Here is a 21,052-nt window from a genome sequence, read left to right as displayed (position 1 = left end):
GGGGGAAGGAAAAGAAGTGCTCACAAACTTCTCTTTTTATTTTCTCACTTTTGAAAAGAAAAATTAAGCTCCCCAGAAATGAAATTGAAGATTCTGAAAATGAAAGTTAAGCTTCTGAAATGAAGATTCTCTAAACAGAAAATGATGAACAGAACTCAGTGAAAATGTGTCATTGTCATAGGCATATTTGCCATATACACTGAATGAAAATTGAGTAGATAAAAATTGGACGTCAATGAGCTCATCCAGAATGTGGGCCAATGGAGGCAATTAGCTGGTAGCCATTCATTTAGAGTTTATGTAATGGCAACAATGAAGAAAGCATTGTTTCAGTGTATAGGTCATGATGATAGTTGAATGATTGTGTTAACAGTGATCACAGAGACAATCATTCATTTAAAGGACATCTAGTGGGGAGACTATTTAATTTAACCCTCTTTTCATCAGTTTAGAGTCGGTGGAAGTATTTGGTAGATATGAGGTGGAGCAACATGTTGCCCTGTTAACTTGGACCAAACGAGTTAAGTAGTCACTGAGACAGTCATTCATTTGGATATTCAACATTAGTGACTGAGAGCCGAGCAGGGTGTTTGGTGCTGCAGTGTTGTGTTCTTTTGCCTCATTCTGCTTTCCTTTCCATCCATTTCTGGCCGCTGCTCCCAGCTCCCGTCTGTGCTGGGAATACTGAGTAAGATGCTATTTAATTTCAGAAAGGCTGCTGACGGCCTTTGTGAGCCAAGCAGCAGTGGAAAAACCACAACTCACACTTGTTTAACTGTGTGTACATCCCCATCAGATAACCAAATGAAGACATCTTTTTAACATAACATATGTTAGACTGATTGGTATGCAGGGTGAGCCTGTTGGACAGCTCACAAATTGGCTCTCTTCAGAAATCTACAGTCAATACTCTCCGCTGGTTTGAGAACAATGCGACTGCACAGTTTACCATCCCTGCAGGATGTTTGCTATTGAAACTCCACTGGCTTCACACTCTCCATTTACAAAATAAATTGTGGCTTACTTTAAATACATGTATCGACAAATTCATTACTTTTCTTTACAAACTGTAATTAATAAATTTGCTTGTATATTTTTTTGAAAGATGATTATTTGGGGATTTTGACTTCATATTCATGCATTGTTTTGCATTTCATTAATCCATTTTGAAGAACAAAAAAACGAGGATTGCATTTCTTGGATTTGAAAGTGCAAAGACTAGTGGATTTGTTTTGCACATCATTTTTACAGATTTTCATTTTCATTCTGTCTCTCCCTCCAGGTTTCATCTTGTTTACAAAGACGGCTAAAAACACTGCTGAGCGGAGAAGGCGAGCCTCATGAGTCGGCCTCGTGGTTTGCATCGACATAATGGATTTAACTAAAATGGGTATGATCCAGCTCCAGAACCCCAACCATCCCACTGCCCTGCTGCAGAAGGCCAACCAGATGCGTCTGGCCGGGACTCTGTGTGACGTGGTCATCATGGTAGACAGCCAGGAGTTCCACGCTCACCGGACTGTGCTAGCCTGCACAAGCAAAATGTTTGAGATCCTCTTCCACCGCAGCAGCCAGCATTACACCCTGGACTTTCTTTCACCAAAGACTTTTCAGCAGATTTTGGAGTATGCTTACACTGCCATGCTCCAGGCCAAGGTGGAGGACTTAGATGACCTTCTGTATGCAGCAGAGATCCTGGAGATTGAATACCTGGAAGAGCAATGCCTCAAGATCCTGGAAACCATCCAGTCCTCAGATGAGAATGACGTGGAGGTCAATGTTAATGACGGGAGCACGGAGGAGGATGATGAGCGCAAAGGCCACAATGGAGCCAAGAACTCCAAAAAGCATTCCATGGAGAATCCCTATCAGTCAGGTACCCAGCAAGTCACCATCATGGCTGGCATGGTGGACCAGAGTCCCTCGGTGTCTACATCCTTCGGTGTCTCCACCCTGAGCCCCACCAAAGCTGCTGTGGACAGCCTGATGAGCATCGGCCAGTCTCTGCTCCAGCAGGGCTTTGGGGGTGAGCAGCTCCACGGCAACTCCCACCACCTGATGACTGAGATCAAGACCGAAATGATGCAAGTGGACATGGGTGGCAACGGCCATAACAGCCCTCCAAACATGGAGTCCAGTGCCTCCAGCAACGGAGAGCGAAGTGGGGAGGACAGGAACAGAGACGGTCCAGGAACACCAACCAGGAGCAGCGTAATCACCAGTGCACGCGAGCTACATCACGTCCGCGATGATGGCATGGGCGACCCTCAAGCTGATATCAGCCAGATGGGGCTGGAAGCAATGGCGGGAATGGCGGAGAAACATTTTGCCTCGATGTACTCCCTACCTGTCAATCATAAATCAGATGGCATCATGTCCATGCCGGCATCCATGGCATCCTCTCTCCCCATGTCCCCAGCCCTGGCAATGTCTATGGACTTCAGTGCCTACGGGGGACTCCTGCCTCAGAGCTTCATCCAGAGAGAATTCTTCAGCAAGCTCGGGGAGCTGGCAGTGGGCATGAAACCAGACGGCAGGAACCAGCATGAACGATGCAATGTTTGCGGTGCAGAACTACCAGATAACGATTCTGTAGAGCAGCACAGGTAAGCCAAGTTTTATTTTGAGTAGCTGCTTGCATGTTGTTTTAACCTTGAAATGTATGGGCCTTTTCAGCCTCTCAGCACAATTTCTTTTCAATGAATCACATTTTTCATGGTGTATGCAAAATTACATAGGCAGTTTGCATAATGCCCAGCAGAAAGTTAAATTCCTAAGTCATTTGTCCTCACAATTACCAAACACCTTACTACTAATACATATTATTAACATGATTTATTTGGGTAACAGGGACTCATTTATAAGGCTTCCCCAGGTGAAAGTCACCTGTTTTTGACTGAGGAAAAAAAAATCTTTTTAAGGCTTGGTTTGTGGAGAATAAAAAAATTAGTTTGTTCTGTTTATAAGTGATGTAAACCTTAGTACAAACCTTAGTTCTGTGTGGCTCAGGCCCAAAGATCCACTCCCAGGTGACTGCTGTCGTAACATTGTCTAAGACCATTAGTCATGCCTTACGAGATGTGGGTGGCAGCTATCACACACACTTACCAAAGTGGTACCCCCTCATCCTGGACTCAACTCACCTCCCCTTTCCCATAACTGCACAAGGGGGGCCCTTATTAGCTTGATAATTAGAGTAGACGGTCTGCCCAGGAAATAAGGGCTGAACCTGGGCTCTGAGACAAGGAGGTAGTTCTAGGACGGGAGTGGCAGTAAATCAGTGCAGCGCTATTTCAGTCAATGTGTATAAATAAATGAAGGCCTGGAGACTTTACCAAATAGTTACTGAAGACTTTCTCAAAAGTGTCATTGTATATGTTATGTCATTGTATATATCTCTGCATCTGAAATTGCATCAGCCCAGTCAGCATACAAGCACCTCACGGAATGTATAGTTGCATCACTTCTTTGTGGATTTTGTGACTGGAGGTCTTCTCTTACTTGAAGGCCACATTCTTACCCTGTAATGTTTGATTAAATCAATAGGAATGCACAATGGTTAAAGTTCACTTGAGGTTTTGAATCCCATCAACCATCCCCTCGTACTTGAGCCGGTATCTTGTTTTCCATGGCTAAGAGACAAGAGCTGAACTTATTCAGTCCAAGCTGCTCTGTTTTTAAATCTGTCTCAATGTGTCTTAAGAAAATACTGATATTACAGAATGGCTTTTACACCAGAGAGAAATGTCCTTGTTTGCAGCCTTACACCAGGTTTTGTGCAGTGTTCTTGACTCCCTTTTATATGAGAGGTGAAATCAGATACTTTGTAGTGTTTTGGTGTTGGCAGTTGGCAGTGTACAAATGTGTGTGGCCTTCATGATGAGTGCTCATTATTCATTGAATAATAATTGCATGGACTGACACTACCTGTCCTTTTTTTTAAACTGCAACTGTAGAAGTAAATTCCGTGCTGCTTATGATCAGTTCTTCCTAAGCTGGTTTTAACAACAACTTTAACATGCACTATAGCTTCTGTGTAAGACGCTGTGATGCCGTCTCACTGCGTGTAAAGGACAGGCTACATTAGTCTCTGTCTTGTGAAAAGTCTGGCGTGTGAAATGGTTGCCTGTGTTCCAAGAGGAATTTCATCAATTCGCTCAAGCTGGGAAATCTTGTATCAAAGGAGATTTCCAAACTGTTTCATGCATTGATCTTCCCGCTTCTCCCCATAGCATACTAATGGGTTAATTTAGACTAGTTGATACACCGACACGACACTGTTTAATATTGTACACGCTGTCCTGACGGCCTCCTGAAGTGTAGAAATCAAACATTGCATCATGCGCTGTCTGCTTTGCCGTCCGTACATGAAAGGTCTGCTCTGCTACCCTGAGATGCTTGATAATTCAGCCGCTCCTCGTGTCCTTACAAATTCCAATATGGGTCATTTGATAGCATATCAGGTCGATGCTTTTATTTTTCTGTGTGCAGCCTGTCAATCTGCCTGATTCTTTTGATGTGAATACAAGATGTTTTATTTCAGACGTGCGGAGTCGTGTTCCCTCTGACTAATTGCACATCATTTCCCCACAGCCAGTGTGTCAGGGTCACCGCTGCCTCTGCAACAAACACATAAAAAAGTTGGCAGAGTTCACTTGGTGCAGGCAGGTCAAGTCAAACATGAGTGTAATTGTTTCCAGATGTGGCATAGGTCGTTGGTGTGAGGTGTCTGTGTGTGCACGTCTATGTTAAAATGAACGCACCAGAAAGTACCCACTTCCTGTATAAATTTAGTCTCTGCTCCCTTTCATTCCTCTGTGCCCTGGATTGTATCATAAAAAAACACCCAACCCAGACTAAATACATTGTATATTGTGTGAGGAGTACAGAAATGTATGCCGATCATATGTGTAAGCACAAGAGATGCTACCTTGAAGTAGGGCTGGGTATCGAAACCTCAACACTTTTTTCAGACAGATCAAAATGATCAATTGATTTATCATTGAACGTCAGATTTGTAATTATTTCCTTAACAGAACTCCACAATGATTTGCCAATTTTAGACTACTTTCCTTAGGTTAAGTCATTGTATGGCTACTTGTGTTTATATTAGAGAACTTTAGCTTTTTTAAAGTAAGGTTTCAAAGACCGTAATGAAACTCAGGTATTGTATTGGCCCTAGTACTGAAAGATTTCAAGTGCAGCCCGATCTTTAAGTTGCCTTCCAAAGAAAAGTATGAAGCTTAATGAAAGGCTGCACATTATTCTGTAGGTGTCCTATAGGTTGACTGAATCTAAGCAATCCCACAACAACTCCCCCCCCCCCACCACCACCACCATCACTTACCCACTGACAACCCCTAGATTTATTTCTTAAAGGAAGCCCAGGGTGACTGTTGTTACTGTTTCAGGGAGACAGAATTACAGCAATATTTTAGTAACCCTTGCACTGAGAAAATAATCAACACAGGAAGGGCCTGAGTGATTATTGGGAAAATAAATGCATGATGCAGGGGGCTAATTCTGCAGGGGAAAGAAGAAAAAAAAAAAAAAAAAAAAACTCCACTGCTTGGTATTCCAAACACAGCATCCAATTCACGGGAACTAGCCTTGGGTTTATCTCTTTCACTTAATTGTCCATTCTCATGCAAATGACTGACCCTCGCTGTAATGTACATCACATAAGTGAAAAGAGAGCCTATTTTAAAGGGGAGCTTTTACAGCATATAGCCGTTAAACATTACTGATAACCGTCAATGCTTTAACTCTTTTCATAATACAGCCTGGGTTTTTTGAAGGGGGGAAGAAGGGGGAACATGAATGAGACTAGTCAATGAATTTCGGCCTCTCCTCGCTGTTTTTCATCATGTTATGCTTAGTATTGATGAAAGTATTGGGGTACAAGGTGGGAGTGGTGGAGATAATCACCCCTGCATTAACCTCCGCACACGCACACACTCATGCGCCTATTACTTTTAACACACATTTCCCTCAGCGGCAGCAGCAGCAGCCAGCACTCACTCTTCCATTTCCTCTCCTTTTGTGGCAAAGGGGTATGGAGGGCGCTCTAATACCCCGGGCCCCAGGTGTTTAAACAGTGGGCCCAAGGCTCTTATCTGTGCATATCAGAGTGGGACAGATAACCCTTGGCACTCATCCTCAGTAAACCAAGAGCAGATTGAGCCAGATAGGGGGCCATAGCGTTTGTTGCAGGTGATAACGATGTATGCACACACATACGCCCTGCACGTTGAGGTGAGGCCAGTGGAAGGTGTACAAGCTGTTTCCCTACACACTGACACTTGTGTGCTTTGGCCACTATCAACCATTAACCACTGCTTTTGTACTATACATTAAAGCCACGAGCGAATGGCCACCATGATGACTAGTAGTTTATCATAAAAGTAGTTTAAGATAAAGTACAGCTAAATGTTTGCAGATGCTGGCTTAAAATAATCTCTACTTGCATAACATTTTATTTAAAAAAAATCCCATTTTATCTTTTAGAAAGGCAAACCACCATAATCTTTCAAGGTAACATCACTTCTTCTAGGGCTGCACGATACGAGGAAAGATTTACATTTTTTGATTATTTTGACTAGTATTGATTGCTATTGCGATATGATTCAAAATATTGGAGGGAATGATCATTTTTGTATCATTATTGTAATTTATTATAGTGTGATTTTTGCGAGAATCTGTACCAAACAAAGATTTTTTTCTGTAGGATTTTACTATAGGCTGGGACGTCTCTGCAGCACCACAATACTTAATTCAGAATGGTTTGACACACAAAGTATTTTGCCTTTTAACAAATGCTTGGTTCCACCCAGATGTCACCTTCTTTGCCCAAATTTGGGTTCTATGGCTCCCATTTACATGTTTATCTAGCTAGCAACTGGCAGTAAATAGAAAACCTGTCAAAAAATTCAACTGTGACCAACTTTTCTATAAATTGCAGAGAATCGATACATTTGCATGTTAGCATTACAAATTTTCTGCTGGGATCTGTAGAAAATAAATGGACTTTTGATGGTTCTGCTCGTGGTTTAAAAACATTGTTAGGTCGAACAAGCACTGCTGCACCCATTTTGTGACCACAGTAGCTGCTACTGTACCATTGTCAACCAGCATTGATGTCCAACTGTGAAACACTCACCAGATGCAACACGGGCCATGAGATAGCAACTACCTTACCTATATCCATCTACCCTTAATGTTGTCAGATATAGCTTTAGTCTATATCCACGACCTTCCACTTGCCGGATGTCTTTCATTTCGGCCGGATGTCCGTTACCTTCCACTTTTTTGGTGTTGGCATTCTAAACTTCGGTGGATTTATGAGGACAATGGTTAACCTTTTCTCATATCTCTACAGGGTAAATCCAGACAGCTAGCTAGACTATCTGTCCAATCTGAGTTTTCTCTCGCACAACTAAAACTTTGAATGTACTCATGGTCCACCAAAACAAGTTTCTTCCCGAGGCTATTTTGCAGAGGCACCGTTGCTTCATGTGGCGCTTTGCACCATCCAAGACAATTGGGATTGGTTTAAAGAAATGCCAATAAACCAGAACTAAGTTTTTAGATATAGCATGGACCTGAGCATCAGACTGCCCACGAGGGTCCGCTTGGATCTGTGTGACTTTAATTCCGTCAGACATCTGTGCTTGTTGACCAAAATGTATCACTGCACATGTGCTAGAAAATCTGAATGGTGCTGTTGTAGGTTGTCAGGTAGATTATTCTGCTCAATTTCAGAATTTGTTTCTGTGTAAATGAAAAAAAGAACAGTGATAGCTGAAAAATTATGGATAATACGGTGTGTTTTGCAGTTGGCAGTCAGTCGTTTGCTTCATTGTCTCAGTCTCGCTACCTGAATACAGTACATCACCTTTGGTCTGAAACAAAATACCTCAAACTAAAACTAAAGCAGTTTCCAGCTTATGATCCTAACCTGTAAAACTGTGCAAGCATTTTCCTGCTTCCTGAAAGAAGCCTGTCAACAAAGCATCCATTACATGGCAGTGGATTACCCTCTATTTGAAATCACTCAGTGAGCTAAGTCTCCCCGGCTTGCACTCAGAGGTACAGTACATGTTGGTGTAATAATCCAAAAGCACAAAAAGCCTAACTCCACGAAAACACCTCTCCAAGAAATACCTCAACCACAGACAACAGCAGAGGGCTTATTCAAGTCTGGCTGCCACATCTTGTCTCTCTTTATCCTCACACAGGTGCTTTTTTGGCTCTTATTGGAGGTGCAGTGTTTGTTTATGCCCCTGAGGAACTGGCGCTTTGACCGGGCCCATGGTGATAGCCGCAGCTGAGGCAGCTGCTGGCTGAGGCCCAATTATAGACAGGCTTTAAAAGGCTCCGGTTGAACCGTAAAGATTTACACCGCCATCAGTCTGATCTCAGATCTGGGCTCTGTCCTCACTGACAGGATAGGGAGATGTATTGATTAAAGACTTAACACAGGGGGCTACATCATGTGGAATTTCACACACACACACACACACACACACACACACACACACACACACACACATGCAGACACACACCTTAGTACAGATCAAGCATTTTATTGTCCTGCAGTCTTGCAGTGTTGTCAGGTGGCGAGTCATTTTAAATCTGGTGAAGCGGCTTTTTTAGAAGGAATTGAGATGCTTTTTTGAAATGGGATGGAGGGAGGAAAAACAGAAGGGCACCGTCAAGGGAGTCTAATATCTAGGCAGTGGCTATGGCAATGGAGGGAGGCGATCTAATCAGTAGGCTGATTAGATCACCTCCCTCTCTGAGATAAGAGTGGAGGGAGGTGCTTGTGCAATAAAAGTTAACAGCTTGACTTGGTGCGACCAGCTGCCTCTGTGTGGCTAACAGCGCTCGGCAGACGTGGCCTTTGCTGATGCGGTCTGGCAGGGGCTGCTATGAAACGAACACACGGAGGCCCCTGTCTTTTGTCCCTGTGGGGGCCTTGTGGTCTGGAGGGAGGGATAAGGATAACATACTGTACTGGAAGTTGGCCTTGTGTTTGTCCATGTGAGCGTGTTGGTTTTTGTTTTTTTGTTTTGTCATGTTGTGAGGGGGGAGGGCTTAAGGGGAGTACTAATTACAGCCAGTTATCAGGTGACATGCAAATGTGTTATCGGCCCTAACTTCCTGATGTTTATCTCTACTCCCAGAAGCTGCTGTGAGTGTTGGCAGGGAAAGAGGTTGTACCACTGTTTCTCTGTAAATGCACAGTGAGTGAAATTCAGCAGGGAGAATGATTTAATAGCATTTCTTTCTATTTTTTAAACCTTTTACTAGACTTTCAGACCTTCTCCTCTTGGCAGACTTTCTTACTGTATTAAGGTGCATGCATCATTGTCAACTTTCCCATTAAAAAAGAAAAAGTCAATAGAATTAGAATGATCCGGCCCTAAAGCTGAGTGGGTTTTAGTTCTAGTTCATAGAGCCCTGCCCCTGTTCTCCTGGACCTTAACGCTCTGGGTTCTAATCCCATCGATATCCCATTAGCATCCCCTCTCTGGGTCCCCGCCACATGAAAGAAGATGTGTCGGTTCCCCCTCTCTGATTCTATTGCTCTGGCAGACCGTAAGGAGGACGGCCACAATGAGCAAATGTGCTAGAGCCAAAGGGCCAACCTGTGTGTGTGTGTGTGTGTGTGTGTGTGTGTGTGTGTGTGTGTGTGTGTGTGTGTGTGTGTGTGAGACACCGCCACCTCAGAGGCCCCCTAGCCTCCCTGGGAAGTATCAAACCAGAGTCCTCCACGGGCTTCCAGCAAGAGAGCTTCTAATTAGCCTCTTTGTTGCCACTTGAATGGTTTGCCAGAGATTGGCAAGGGGCCCCAATGGAGTGATACCAGCACGCTAAGAAGCTGGTCATAAAAATTACACATTCTCTCCACCGTCACCTGTCACAAAGGCGCTCTCAGGTAGGAAACTGAGGCCAGAGCAGCACCATGTGAGCTTTTAATCTAGCTCTTCAGAGCCCATGGAAACATGTTTGCTCAACAGGTGAATACTAAGATAGGCCTAGCTATCTACTCAAAACCCAAATTAAAATCATAGCTTCCAATAATTCATGTTACTGGTAATGCACATTTAGAATGGGTCATTATGCTACTGTTGAATATGCAAAATATAATTGACAATGAATGACTAGTGATCCCGAGCAGTTTGGATTACAAAATGGACGACCGTTCTTTAAGTGGAAATACAGTGAAAACTATTAAGCAGAAATACAGTGAAAACTATTGGCAGCACGAAAGGACAGATAAGACTTGGTCCAATAATTAGGGGTAATGATAATAATCTGATAAATCACAATACAAATCTAAGTCAAACTAATTTAGCCTAAACTTGACTTGAAAAACTTGCCTTAACTTAAATCAAAATCAGAACTTAACACAACAAGAATTGTTAATAGACAACAGATTTTAATTTAGAGTTAATGGCCGTTAGAACACATTGACCCATTTATTCAATATGTCAATACTTTTCTTAATATATGTCATAGTATAAAATTATTTAAAAACCTCAACATTATTAAAATCATTTTTGTTAAGAAAATAGTGAAAATAATTTGAGTGAAGGACGTTAGGGGCAGTGCATGTCCTTTAATACTACTTAGCAACTAGCATGCTTACTGTTTTACTGGCCACTAGCACCTTTATTAGTAATTAATAATTCAATTCTTTTTAGATTTTATTATTTTTTCACATTTGTTGCAAAAATGCCACGTCTAGCTTGGCATTGTGAAATTTGTCCCTTCGGGCACTCTACCGTGGACAAATTTAGGTTGTGACACAAAGAAATCCAAATGGTATTACCAACAAAGAGCATCATTGCATTATCACAAAGCAGCCATATCTGCCTGTCAGCCTTTTCCAAATGCCGTCAGGTCTGAACCTGTGGCATCTGACATGCTGCTTGGCGAGCGTCGTGGCTTGAGTGCGATGAATGTCAAGGCAACTTGGAGCTTTAGCGCCGACTGACACGTTTTTAAGCTCCGCTGTAATCCAGGAGGGATCAGTTGGGTAAATCATGGCATAAAGCTTAAAACCATAATTGATTTATGTATTTGCTGACCGAAGACGCCCAGAGAGATTACCAGAAGGAGAGAGCTGATGATGGATAGGCTGGCCCCCTCACACAGGCTGCATGCGAGGTGGGGGTTAAATTCAATTGAAGTGAGATTTGTCTGCTTGAAGAGCAAGAATGTCTAAAAACAGAGTGCGAGTCGGAGAAGAAATGCATACATCATCGCGGGGGTGTGTACAAAATCATGCCACTGTATTTCAGTATTTTAAAGGGCCTTTTCACCCATTTTGAATTGTTTATCAATTTTAACTGATAAAGCCTTATTCTATAACAGTATGTGCTATTTTAATTGTTTTACAATTGTCTTCTAACACATAGAATTGTGCTTGCATGGAGTTCAAAATGTTGCATCGCAGCAAATTCAATATAAGGGTTTTCTGTAGCCAATGCAGTATTGCCCAGTTCTATAATAAATAATCAATCTGTATTGTTGTACATTATCTTCATCCATTGTACTCTCATGGCCAGTATCTTGCACAAAACCACAAACCACAACACTCCCCATAAGAAACTACAAAAAAACAGACAAAGGCTTTTTTTTCTAACACTACAACTTTCTATTTTTATTTTTTATTCTAATCTTTATTTGTATAGGGAAAAGTATGTAGCTTAAAGTATATGTCACACACCACAGCAGGATTTTGGGGGGATTAAAGTAATGTCCCTGAAAACTTGGTTTCAACATTTAAAATAAATGTGGTGGCAAAATAAGGAACAAACAAAGCACATGCCATCACATTTTTCTCACTGAGCCCAGGGCAGTAACATGAATCTTAAAAAAAAATAAATAATAATAATAAAAATGTGAGTTCAGTCCCCAATTTTTTTCACTAGCAACCAACCTATGTTATTGAAATGATGATAAATTTAATTAATTAAATATGGCAAAATATTACATTGTGTTTTGTTTACTGTAACTGTTCAGTTATAGTTTCTGTAAAGGTTATTCTAGTGGAAAATACTACAATTTCAATTCATTTTGATTTCATTTATTTGTTGTTTTGTTGCTTAAACGCAATCAAAATTAGTCCCAAAAATTTCAAATCAGCCCTAAAAAAAAAACCATCGTTTTAAATATATGTCAAATCGTAGAATGTAAACTGGTCTTTAGTCATTGCAAACCCCTCCATTTCCATAAATAATGATGATGACGTGACCTTTCAATGGTACAGTAGGCAATTACAATGTTTTGTATAGTGATGAAAAGATAAAATATATATTTGTATGTGTGTTTACCGTTAGATCAGACTGGATTGACCCTTGACTGGAAGATGTCAGATTATGACATAATCCCTAATTGACATCATCATTTCCAGATCTCTGATGAGGTTTTTGACAGTAAACGTCATTTGATCGGTCAGACGGTTTTCCTGCCGTAATCAGCCCATGAATTTCTCTCCTGACACATCATGGATCCTCTCTTTGTTGTTTACTGCCTGACTGTCAGGCGTCTCCAAGGTCTCTCTTGACCGCTTTCAGATTGTTTTGTGTCTGTTTGTCCCTGGGCCCCAAAAGGCGAGAGTGGGATAGTAAAAGAAGAAGAAAAAAAAAAGCCATTCCATTTCCTGGACTGATCACTGAAGCGGGTGGCTCTGACATGTCATGACTCAAACAGCATCATTTCTGCCACTCCTGTCTCGCCGCTGACCTTACAAATGATGCTGTAGGCTCCCACCATATGCCATTAAGCATGCTGTAAAACAGGATGGGCTTTTATCCCCCTCATACGAGCAGCAGCAGCAGCACCCAGACACCCTCTGCGGTTTTCACTCTCTGCGCTCACCTTTTGGAAAAGAAAAGCAGATTACAGCGGCTGATGGTTTTGTCCATATCTTTTTTTTTTTTTTTTTTTTTCCTACCTCTTCCTTCCCTGCTTGTGTTTTATTGCCTCCTGTGAGTGTTGGTCTGAGACGAAGAGCTGGAGCTTCCCTAACAGGTGTTTGGGTGCTTATCGCCCACGTCTGTGCCCTTATCTCTGGCCCTCAGCTTCCTGCATCCTCTCTCTTGCATGCCTCAGAGTGGGGATATATTTCACTTAGCCTCTGACCCGGAACCTTCTTCAATCTCTCTAGGTCTGGGTCTCTCTCTCTCTCTCTCTGGCTAGCCTACAGACAGGACGAGCCTGTAAAGACATTTCATCATCATCCCCTAACTTGAATTTATTTCTTCTTCTCGTCTTTTGAATATCACTCATAGCCAGCAAGAGATCAATAAAATTGAAGATTCTGGAAGATAATTAAACCAGGTCGACAACATTACATTTTTTTATTTTTTTATTTATTTATTTATTTTTTTTTACACTTTTTACATTGATTATTTTCTTAATTAATCAATTAGTGGTTGAGTCTGTATAATGTCAGAAAAGTGTCACACATATGTTGGTTTTATGCATTTTTGATGATCAAAATAGATTTTCTTTGTTGATTGACTAATCAATCAATCATTCAACTTTTCATTTCAGCTGTAGATATTACATTTGATTGGTTTAGGCCCGCAATATTGTAAAATATAAAAGTTCACAAATATTTTTAGAAAACCAAGTGTTATCCTCCAACTGCGCAGATGGATCTAGAAGGAAGCACACAGTTGAATGTGGAAATGTCTTAGTGGCTTTAGCACAGCGAGTGAGCTTTGATGCTGTTCGGAGCCGTGAGTTTGATCCAGCATTTTGTCAGAGTGATTGGTCTCAGGCTTTAGCCCCACCTCCACATTCCCTCTATCCTTCCCTGCTCCCAAGCCTCACACAGGGACAAAGGCTAAAGTGTCTGTGGGATGGGGTTGTGATGCTGGTTTGGAGGGGGTTGACCCCCTCGGAGGACCTGACAGGGGCCCTTCCTTTTTTCTTTTTTTTTTTTCTAATCCCCATTCTGAGTGGGCACAGAGGGGAGAGAGCCTACAGTCTAACACCCATGAGAGAGTCTATTGTGAGCGGTGGGCTCTGTTACAGTAGGATGGATGCAGGAGTTTCAGGCCCAGATAAACGCCAGGGTCAGCTAGGCCCCCATTATTTACAGTAGGCCCTTTCATTGCCTGAGTGAAACAGGAGACTATGGTGGAAGTGGAGGTGGTGGGAGGGCTTCAGGGGACGACCACTGTTTGTGCTCAGCCAGGCCTCCACTATAGGTCAAAGAGCACGGGGGTGGGGCCAGGGGTTACAGACCTGACTTTTGTCTGTGGGTAGGGGTGGGGTGGGTAGCTGCTTCATAGAGGAAAAAGAAAAGGTGGTGGGGGGGGGTTGGCTTCAGAGAGAAAAGGCGGCAGTGATGACTTCCATGTACACTTCTCTGTGATGTGACACAATTTAAAAAATATGTGCTGAAGGTCTGAATGATTTGTGGAAAAAATGTGATCCCAATTTTACTGTCGATAGTCAGTCAGTGCAGAAGCCCTGATTTTGCTGTGGACATTTTTAATTAAAGCTGCAACATTTGACATACAAAATACTTAAAATTGCAGCTCTTGCAATTGGAAAAGTGCAGTCTTTCAAGTCAAATCGTGGGTCAGGAAAAACGCTTAATTAAGGACGAGAACATGCTGCACCTTCCTACACAAACAGTAATGGCGGGAGTGTAAGAACTCAATAGGTGTTCTTTTGCCAGGGTGTTGCTCAGAAAATTCAACACCATCCCAAATGACTGCATGCTCACTTCAATTGTCCTGAAGTGACTCTGTGACCTACATAAGCAAAGCACATAATTTGACCTGCCGTAGAAGCTAAAGAAACATACACATTACAGTAAAAGAAGAGAAAAAAAGGGTTCGCAGCAGCTTGCTGTAACCCAATGCTTCAGAATCAGTTAGTTAGGTCATCTTCACTCTCACGTGACATTCAATACTCTGTAATAATCCCTGTTTCCTGACAAATCCAAAACCCAAATGGTCTCAGAGCAGGTTGGAGTGAAACAAACAACAACTTCTTTCACCTCTGCACTGAAGCAGTTGCTGTCAAGTACATGTATTAAGCTTAATCCCACACGATCCATTACCAACCCAATTCCTCTTTGTTGCCTTTCATTAAGAAATAAAGAAATTGCCAAGAGCCAGCACGAGAAAGTGAACCGGTACCATCTGTCAGAAGACTCAAGAATAATCTTGCCATAATCTTAGGGTCAAGCTACCATATCAGCAGGCCAGGATGGAGGGAAAAGCCAGCAGAGACGTACAATAAGGACAGCAGTCTGTCAGGCATTTATTTGCCGGAACAGATTTTATTATTTTTGCTCAGACAATGACCGGAGGGGTTAAAGGTCAGCAGGCGAGAACTTTACAGATGAAGCGGGGTGCGTTGGGGGTGTACAGCAGTTTGGCTTGACCCCCCCACCTCTCACCCCTATTGTCCTGAGAGAACACAAAGGCTTCTGTCAAACTCTAGTGGTCAGCGCATGGGCCAAACCCACCAAGCCGCAGCGGCAGAGGGTTTGAATCTGGCTGAAGCCGCCATCGATGACCAATCAGGGGACAAAGAGAAAGGACAAAGAGGAAGAACAACTTTTTCCAAAAATGTAGAAAGGGCAGGAAAGAATGGACTTGTTCTTTTTCTGACCTTTTGTTCAGAGACGTAGTCCGCGTTGGATCATAACCAAGCACATTTGCCCAGGTACAATTTAGAGGCTTTACTTCTTGGAAATGTACTCCGCTACACACTCCACTTTTTGTTACTTTGCAGATTCATAATTTCCACAGAGAAATATGATGCATTGCTTTTGACAAAACTATCCAATCATATGTAAAATATTTCAAATTGGCTTCACTTTAACCTGCTACGACATTAAAATACTGATATACTTTTATATACATCCCTTTTTCCAAAATATCCGCATATCCGTACATTAGCTTAAAATAAAAACCTTCCTACCAATGTAACAAAATAAATAAATAAATGAAATTAAAGATGGAGAAAAAGAATAAATTCTTAAAGAAAACACACAGTATTTCCAGGTTGAATATAAATATGACTGACCATGAGCTGTGTGTAATAAGATGCTGGAGAGTTGAAGGTTGGATTAAGATTGGCCTTGAAAAGCTACGTTTAAAACGCAAGCAGCAGAGCTCTGCAGCAGCTACTGTCCTCATTCATCCGTCTGTAACAGCAACTGTGGCGGCTTGCATTAAAAAAAAATCAGTCTGCAGCCAAAGTCCCAATGACATTCAAAAAAACAAACATGCGAAAGGTAAAAATGTATTGGATCACAGAGCACAGCTGCAGCACGAAAAGGGCTTGCTGGCATTACATTTCTCTGCTTACGTCTCGCTTTCTGTCTTCTAAATACCCTTGGCATATTAGGGAGAAGATCAAAAGCCTTGGAGAGAGATGTGGGCTGCATGTGGGTGTCAAGGTACAATGTAGGCCAGAACAAGGCCCTACAAAGGGAATATGCAGTGTGGTGTTTTGATTTGCCTCCGTCTTCGACCAATATTCTAGTCGATGTATAGTTCACTGACATCGGAGCCAAATTTAAATATTTTCCGGATAAAAAAAGAAGACCGAAAAATTTCTAAGACGTAGATGAACAAATTGGATTGTCATTGTCATTTAGTATAGTTGACGAATTAGTTAGCCAATCAACAGATAATGTGATAATCAACTAAGCTTTTTAAGTAATTTCTTAAGGAAAATGCCAAACATTCTCAGCTTCTCAAATGTGAGGGATTTATTTGTTTCATATCATCGTAAATTGAATATCTTTTTGTTTCTTTTTGGACAAAGCAAGACATTTGAAGACGTGGATTTGGGCTCTGGGAACAGATGATAATGGACGTCTTATGGCAATTTATGATTAAAAGGATTATTCACTCTGGGAAAAAATATTCCCAATAGATAAAACCATACTGAAAAAAATTACCAGCAAGGAGCATTCTGATAAGGATGGGGAAGTTAACTGTTTGACTGGTGATGACCCCTACTGTATTTATAACAGGTGTTGCAGTCTGACAATGTCCTATGGAAAGTAATACTTTATCAGGCAAATCAATATCATTCACTGTTTGCTTTGTCTGCTACTGTCTTAAAATTGAATTTCATATTTTAGAAAAAAAATAATAGTAAACAGAAATTTGTAATCCTCAGAATGTCATCTTCTTAAACGCGTTGGCACTTAAACTCTCGTTGAATCCACACTAATAATTCATAGGTGTGTGATCCCCACATACTGAATTGTAAAGGAAGTGCTAGTCACTCATATGAGCTTCGGAATGAATATTAAATAGTTATCCTACAATGAAATGGGGTAAACATCCAAAGAAAAACAAAAGTCTGGCCAAGGGTTGTCGGGGAGGAGCCTCATTAACAATGCCTTGATGAGGCCTTTATTAAATACTTCATTATAGGACAGTATTGAGCTGCTAATATGAACCTAGCTTCAGTTTGTAAACCAGCTCAATGTTTGCCAGTCTTCTTCTTGGAAATTTGCAGAAACTGTACCGGCCATGTTTCCGTTTGTTGGCCGGTCTGGCGGCCGGGCCTGTACAAGCATGCAGAGGTCAGTGGACATGGTACAGCTTTCACATGGCCCCGAGGTCCTGACCCCCACCTTTGTTGGCCATATTCCCCCCCCCCCCCCCCCCCCTCCTCCCGGCAAGGACCGAAGCCCTTTGAGCCGAGCCCTCAACCCCCCGCAGAGCGCGCCCCTTCAGCACATTAATAGTGGCACTGGAACTAATTGCCCAACCTTAGATGTGCTTGAGACCCAGATTGCCTCAGCTGCCAGTGCGCCACAAACCCCCCAACTCTCCACCCCAAACAGAAGAAAACCTTCAAAAGAAGAATTGCAAAATTGCTGGTTTCTCTGCCCAGTCCTTTTGGTAAAACAGCTCTGCTCTTCAAAGGGCTTCATTTATTTCTTTGTGCTACTGTAAACGTGCATCTATTCAAGCTTGTTTTGAAAACATCACCCTCCCTTTTCTTTGCCGCGCTTTCGATTTTTGTCTCGCCATTCAGCGATGGCATTGGTTTTTCTTTTATTCCTGCAAGAGGACTGACAAGTACTCACTATGTACCTCGTGCCTTGGCGAGACCTTCCCACACATGCCATCCACCGCCATTTTGTCGCTAACCCCGTCAGGCACGATAAAGCGCCAAATCACCCTTTTGTATGTGGCACATGTATCGGTAATCCTTCCCATCATTCTTAAATATTTTCTTTCAGGCTTGCACTTTGAACTGTAAATTGCAGTACGGGTGTTAAGTGGTGTCTAGCACCAGACTGTTGCTGTTCACACTGTCGCGTCTACCATCTCCTCGGCTGCATTCAGTGTCACCCGAGTTCAAAGAGACACTGAAAAAGAGGGAAGCAGTCTGAGAGGCGTTTTATGATTTTATTGGGCCAGAGGAAGCATTGTTGGGAAGGTGTTGGACCGTTATCTGTAGTGACATTATGAGAGACAGAGCACAGACTATGGCTGTCTGCTTTGTGTTTGCGGATGCTTGTGTGTGTATAATGTATTCACATAGCATTTAGTTATTGTGCTCTTTTGTTGGGGTGGAAATGTGTGTTTAATATCTAATTTCCAGTTGTATAATTTCAAAACCAGGTCGGGAATATAATGCCTTTTTCAGCTAAACGTCCAGACCCAAGCTACAGTATGTCATGTCAGTTTAACTACACATGGGCCCAACTCTTTATGTTTGAGTCAGGTTACATGTACAGTTGCCAGATGCCTGAAGCATTTTTACAATCTGAACAAAAATAACGATACATATTGTACAGATAAGCATCCTGGCATTCAATTTTCCGTCTTTTTCATTGCCAGCATGTGGGTTTGCCTGAATTTCTGCAGCACTGACTGTAACCGACATTCATTTGTCTACAAATGAATCATAATGGCGAAGGAATACAGTAGGACAAAAAAAGAAAAACGTAATTCTAAGTCATTGATATTTCATGGATCATGTGAGAATGAAATTGGAATTAAACCAAGAACAATTATGTTTTTTCTCAATGTCTGATTGTCATACGTAAGAATATGGCATTGTTTTTCAGTCTTCAGTCAGTTCAATGGGTCTACAGGGGATCCCATTTGCTTGTGGAAGAAAGAAAATGTCCATGATGGCCAATTGATGCCATTTTTTAAACAGTTGGGACTCAAATTGGAAACATGTTCATGGTTAGGGGTTCAAGTTGTGTACATCTGAGGAAGAGTGAGCTCTGTATTGAACCAACACATTCAGGCACAGGGCCTTCATCAGGGTGTTTTACAGAATGGGTAAAAACACAGCCTATGTATTGTTTGACAGGATAATCTCTGCCAAAGGTCCACTTTGTAGATTCTAGTTGTTCCAACAGCCCCACTGGGACGCTCCTGGTGGTTCCTGTTTATTTAGCAGTGTTTGCTGTGTTCTTAGTGCTACCATCCATATCCTCTGCGGTGCAAGCTTCTGAAAGTATGCTTCTTTCCTAAGAAGTTAATATCACACCTCTCTGTCTCAGATTGACTTCATAAATACTAATAAAAGAGGTTATTTGAGCACTACAGATGTAACAATGCATTGTGAATTGGTTAAAAATCGATTTAAATATGTAAAGATTACAACCGGTTGAGATAAAAATGAATCGCGATGCAATTTTTAAACAGCCTAGGGCGTGACGCTAGCTAACATACAGCAGGTAACGTTAGCCAGTAACGTTAGCTGGTTTAAACACGGTTAAAATGCTGACAGCTAAACGGTGTAAAGTGTGACTGTATTTCACTGGAAAGGACTCCAGCCCCGGGACGTACAACAGTCTGCAGCTAAAGACACAGAGGAGACTCGCTGCACTTTGAGACAGCGTGGACAGTGTTGCGTTTGGGTCCTTCTGCCATCTAGTGTTTCTTCTTTATATCGTTCAACAGCAAGTGACTGTTGAAAAGAGTTGTTGTTATAAGTTATTGTTATTACATTTATTTATGTAATGTAACCATATGGCCTTAGCAATAAACAAGCATTTCTTTAGTCTTTAACTTTTTTATTCATTTTTTGTTATTTAAGATAAAATACTATTCCAGTAGCACTTTTGATAAGAGGACACATCTGCTGTATCACAGTATAAATAAAGGAATATTTTTCAGTCATTTCATCCTGTTAATAAAAATCGTGAGAAAATCGCATCGTGAACTTGAAATTGTGAATCGTATAGAATCGTGAGTTGGGTGTATCGTTACATCCCTATTGAGCACCTAGTTGACTGATGCAGTAGTGACACCACAATCTTTCAACTTTTGTGCACATTTAGCCTGGACTTATCAGTGGAATGATCTAGACCTTTGACTATGATATACAATAGGTCACATAACACAGACAAAGATAACAAATGATGGACCCTAATAAAGAAGAGCATAGCATAGCATTCCAATCCTTTCTTTTTTATATTTTAGTCACAAACATTCACTTCCCCTTGTTCTGAGCCGAGGGCAGCCACAGGAGTTGTGGTCTTTTTTTTTATGTCATGTGAATCTTACAGAAAAGTCATTACACACGCAGTCTTCATAAAACCCGTCAGCAGCCATGGAAAAGACTGGTAATGTTTTTATTGGGAGAGGGAGTTCTCGTCCAAAAATACCTTGTTTACTGTCTTTTAATTCATTCAATGAGCTCTTAAAGATGCTAGTTAAAATAAACAGGATTAGAAGAGAACACATTCACTGTATGCTGTGCATACTGCTTCACTTTATCTTTATTCATCCATTTGTACTCAGGCTAGTTGGTTCGGTTTGCATGCATACATATCACCTTGACCTGCATCATCTCAGGCTATGGTCAAGGTGTCAGCCCACAAGAATAGTAGTGGCCCACATGTGTTTTATCATTCATTTATTTTTACGAAATACTTGGATGGTTTAAAGGATTTGAACTGGTACATGGAGACCCTTTTATACATTAAGGATTTGTCAATGTAAGAGTTTTTACTTGGCAACTGTGCAGGTATTCCAGGAAAAATATCTAAAAATATTTTAATCAATTATAAATA

At 41.6% G+C, this 21,052-nt stretch overlaps 1 protein-coding gene across 3 annotated transcripts in view; it reads left to right on the top strand.

Annotated features, from left to right (window-relative positions):
* zbtb16a (zinc finger and BTB domain containing 16a) overlaps positions 1–21,052 on the top strand; it is a 159,369-nt gene that overhangs the window by 5,387 nt on the left and 132,930 nt on the right. For all 3 annotated transcript variants that reach the window (XM_035991069.1, XM_031308209.2, XM_031308210.2), the window contains exon 2: positions 1,283–2,606. In XM_035991069.1, coding sequence (XP_035846962.1) covers positions 1,372–2,606 — 1,235 coding nt within the window. In that variant the 5' untranslated portion in view covers positions 1,283–1,371. The remainder of the gene's footprint in view (positions 1–1,282; positions 2,607–21,052) is intronic.

Source organism: Sander lucioperca, chromosome 13, assembly GCF_008315115.2.
Source record: "Sander lucioperca isolate FBNREF2018 chromosome 13, SLUC_FBN_1.2, whole genome shotgun sequence".
In the NCBI taxonomy this organism is placed as follows: Eukaryota; Metazoa; Chordata; class Actinopteri; order Perciformes; family Percidae; genus Sander; species Sander lucioperca.
The sequence above is the reverse complement of the archived record's forward strand: the minus strand, read 5'-3'. Positions and strand labels throughout refer to the sequence as shown.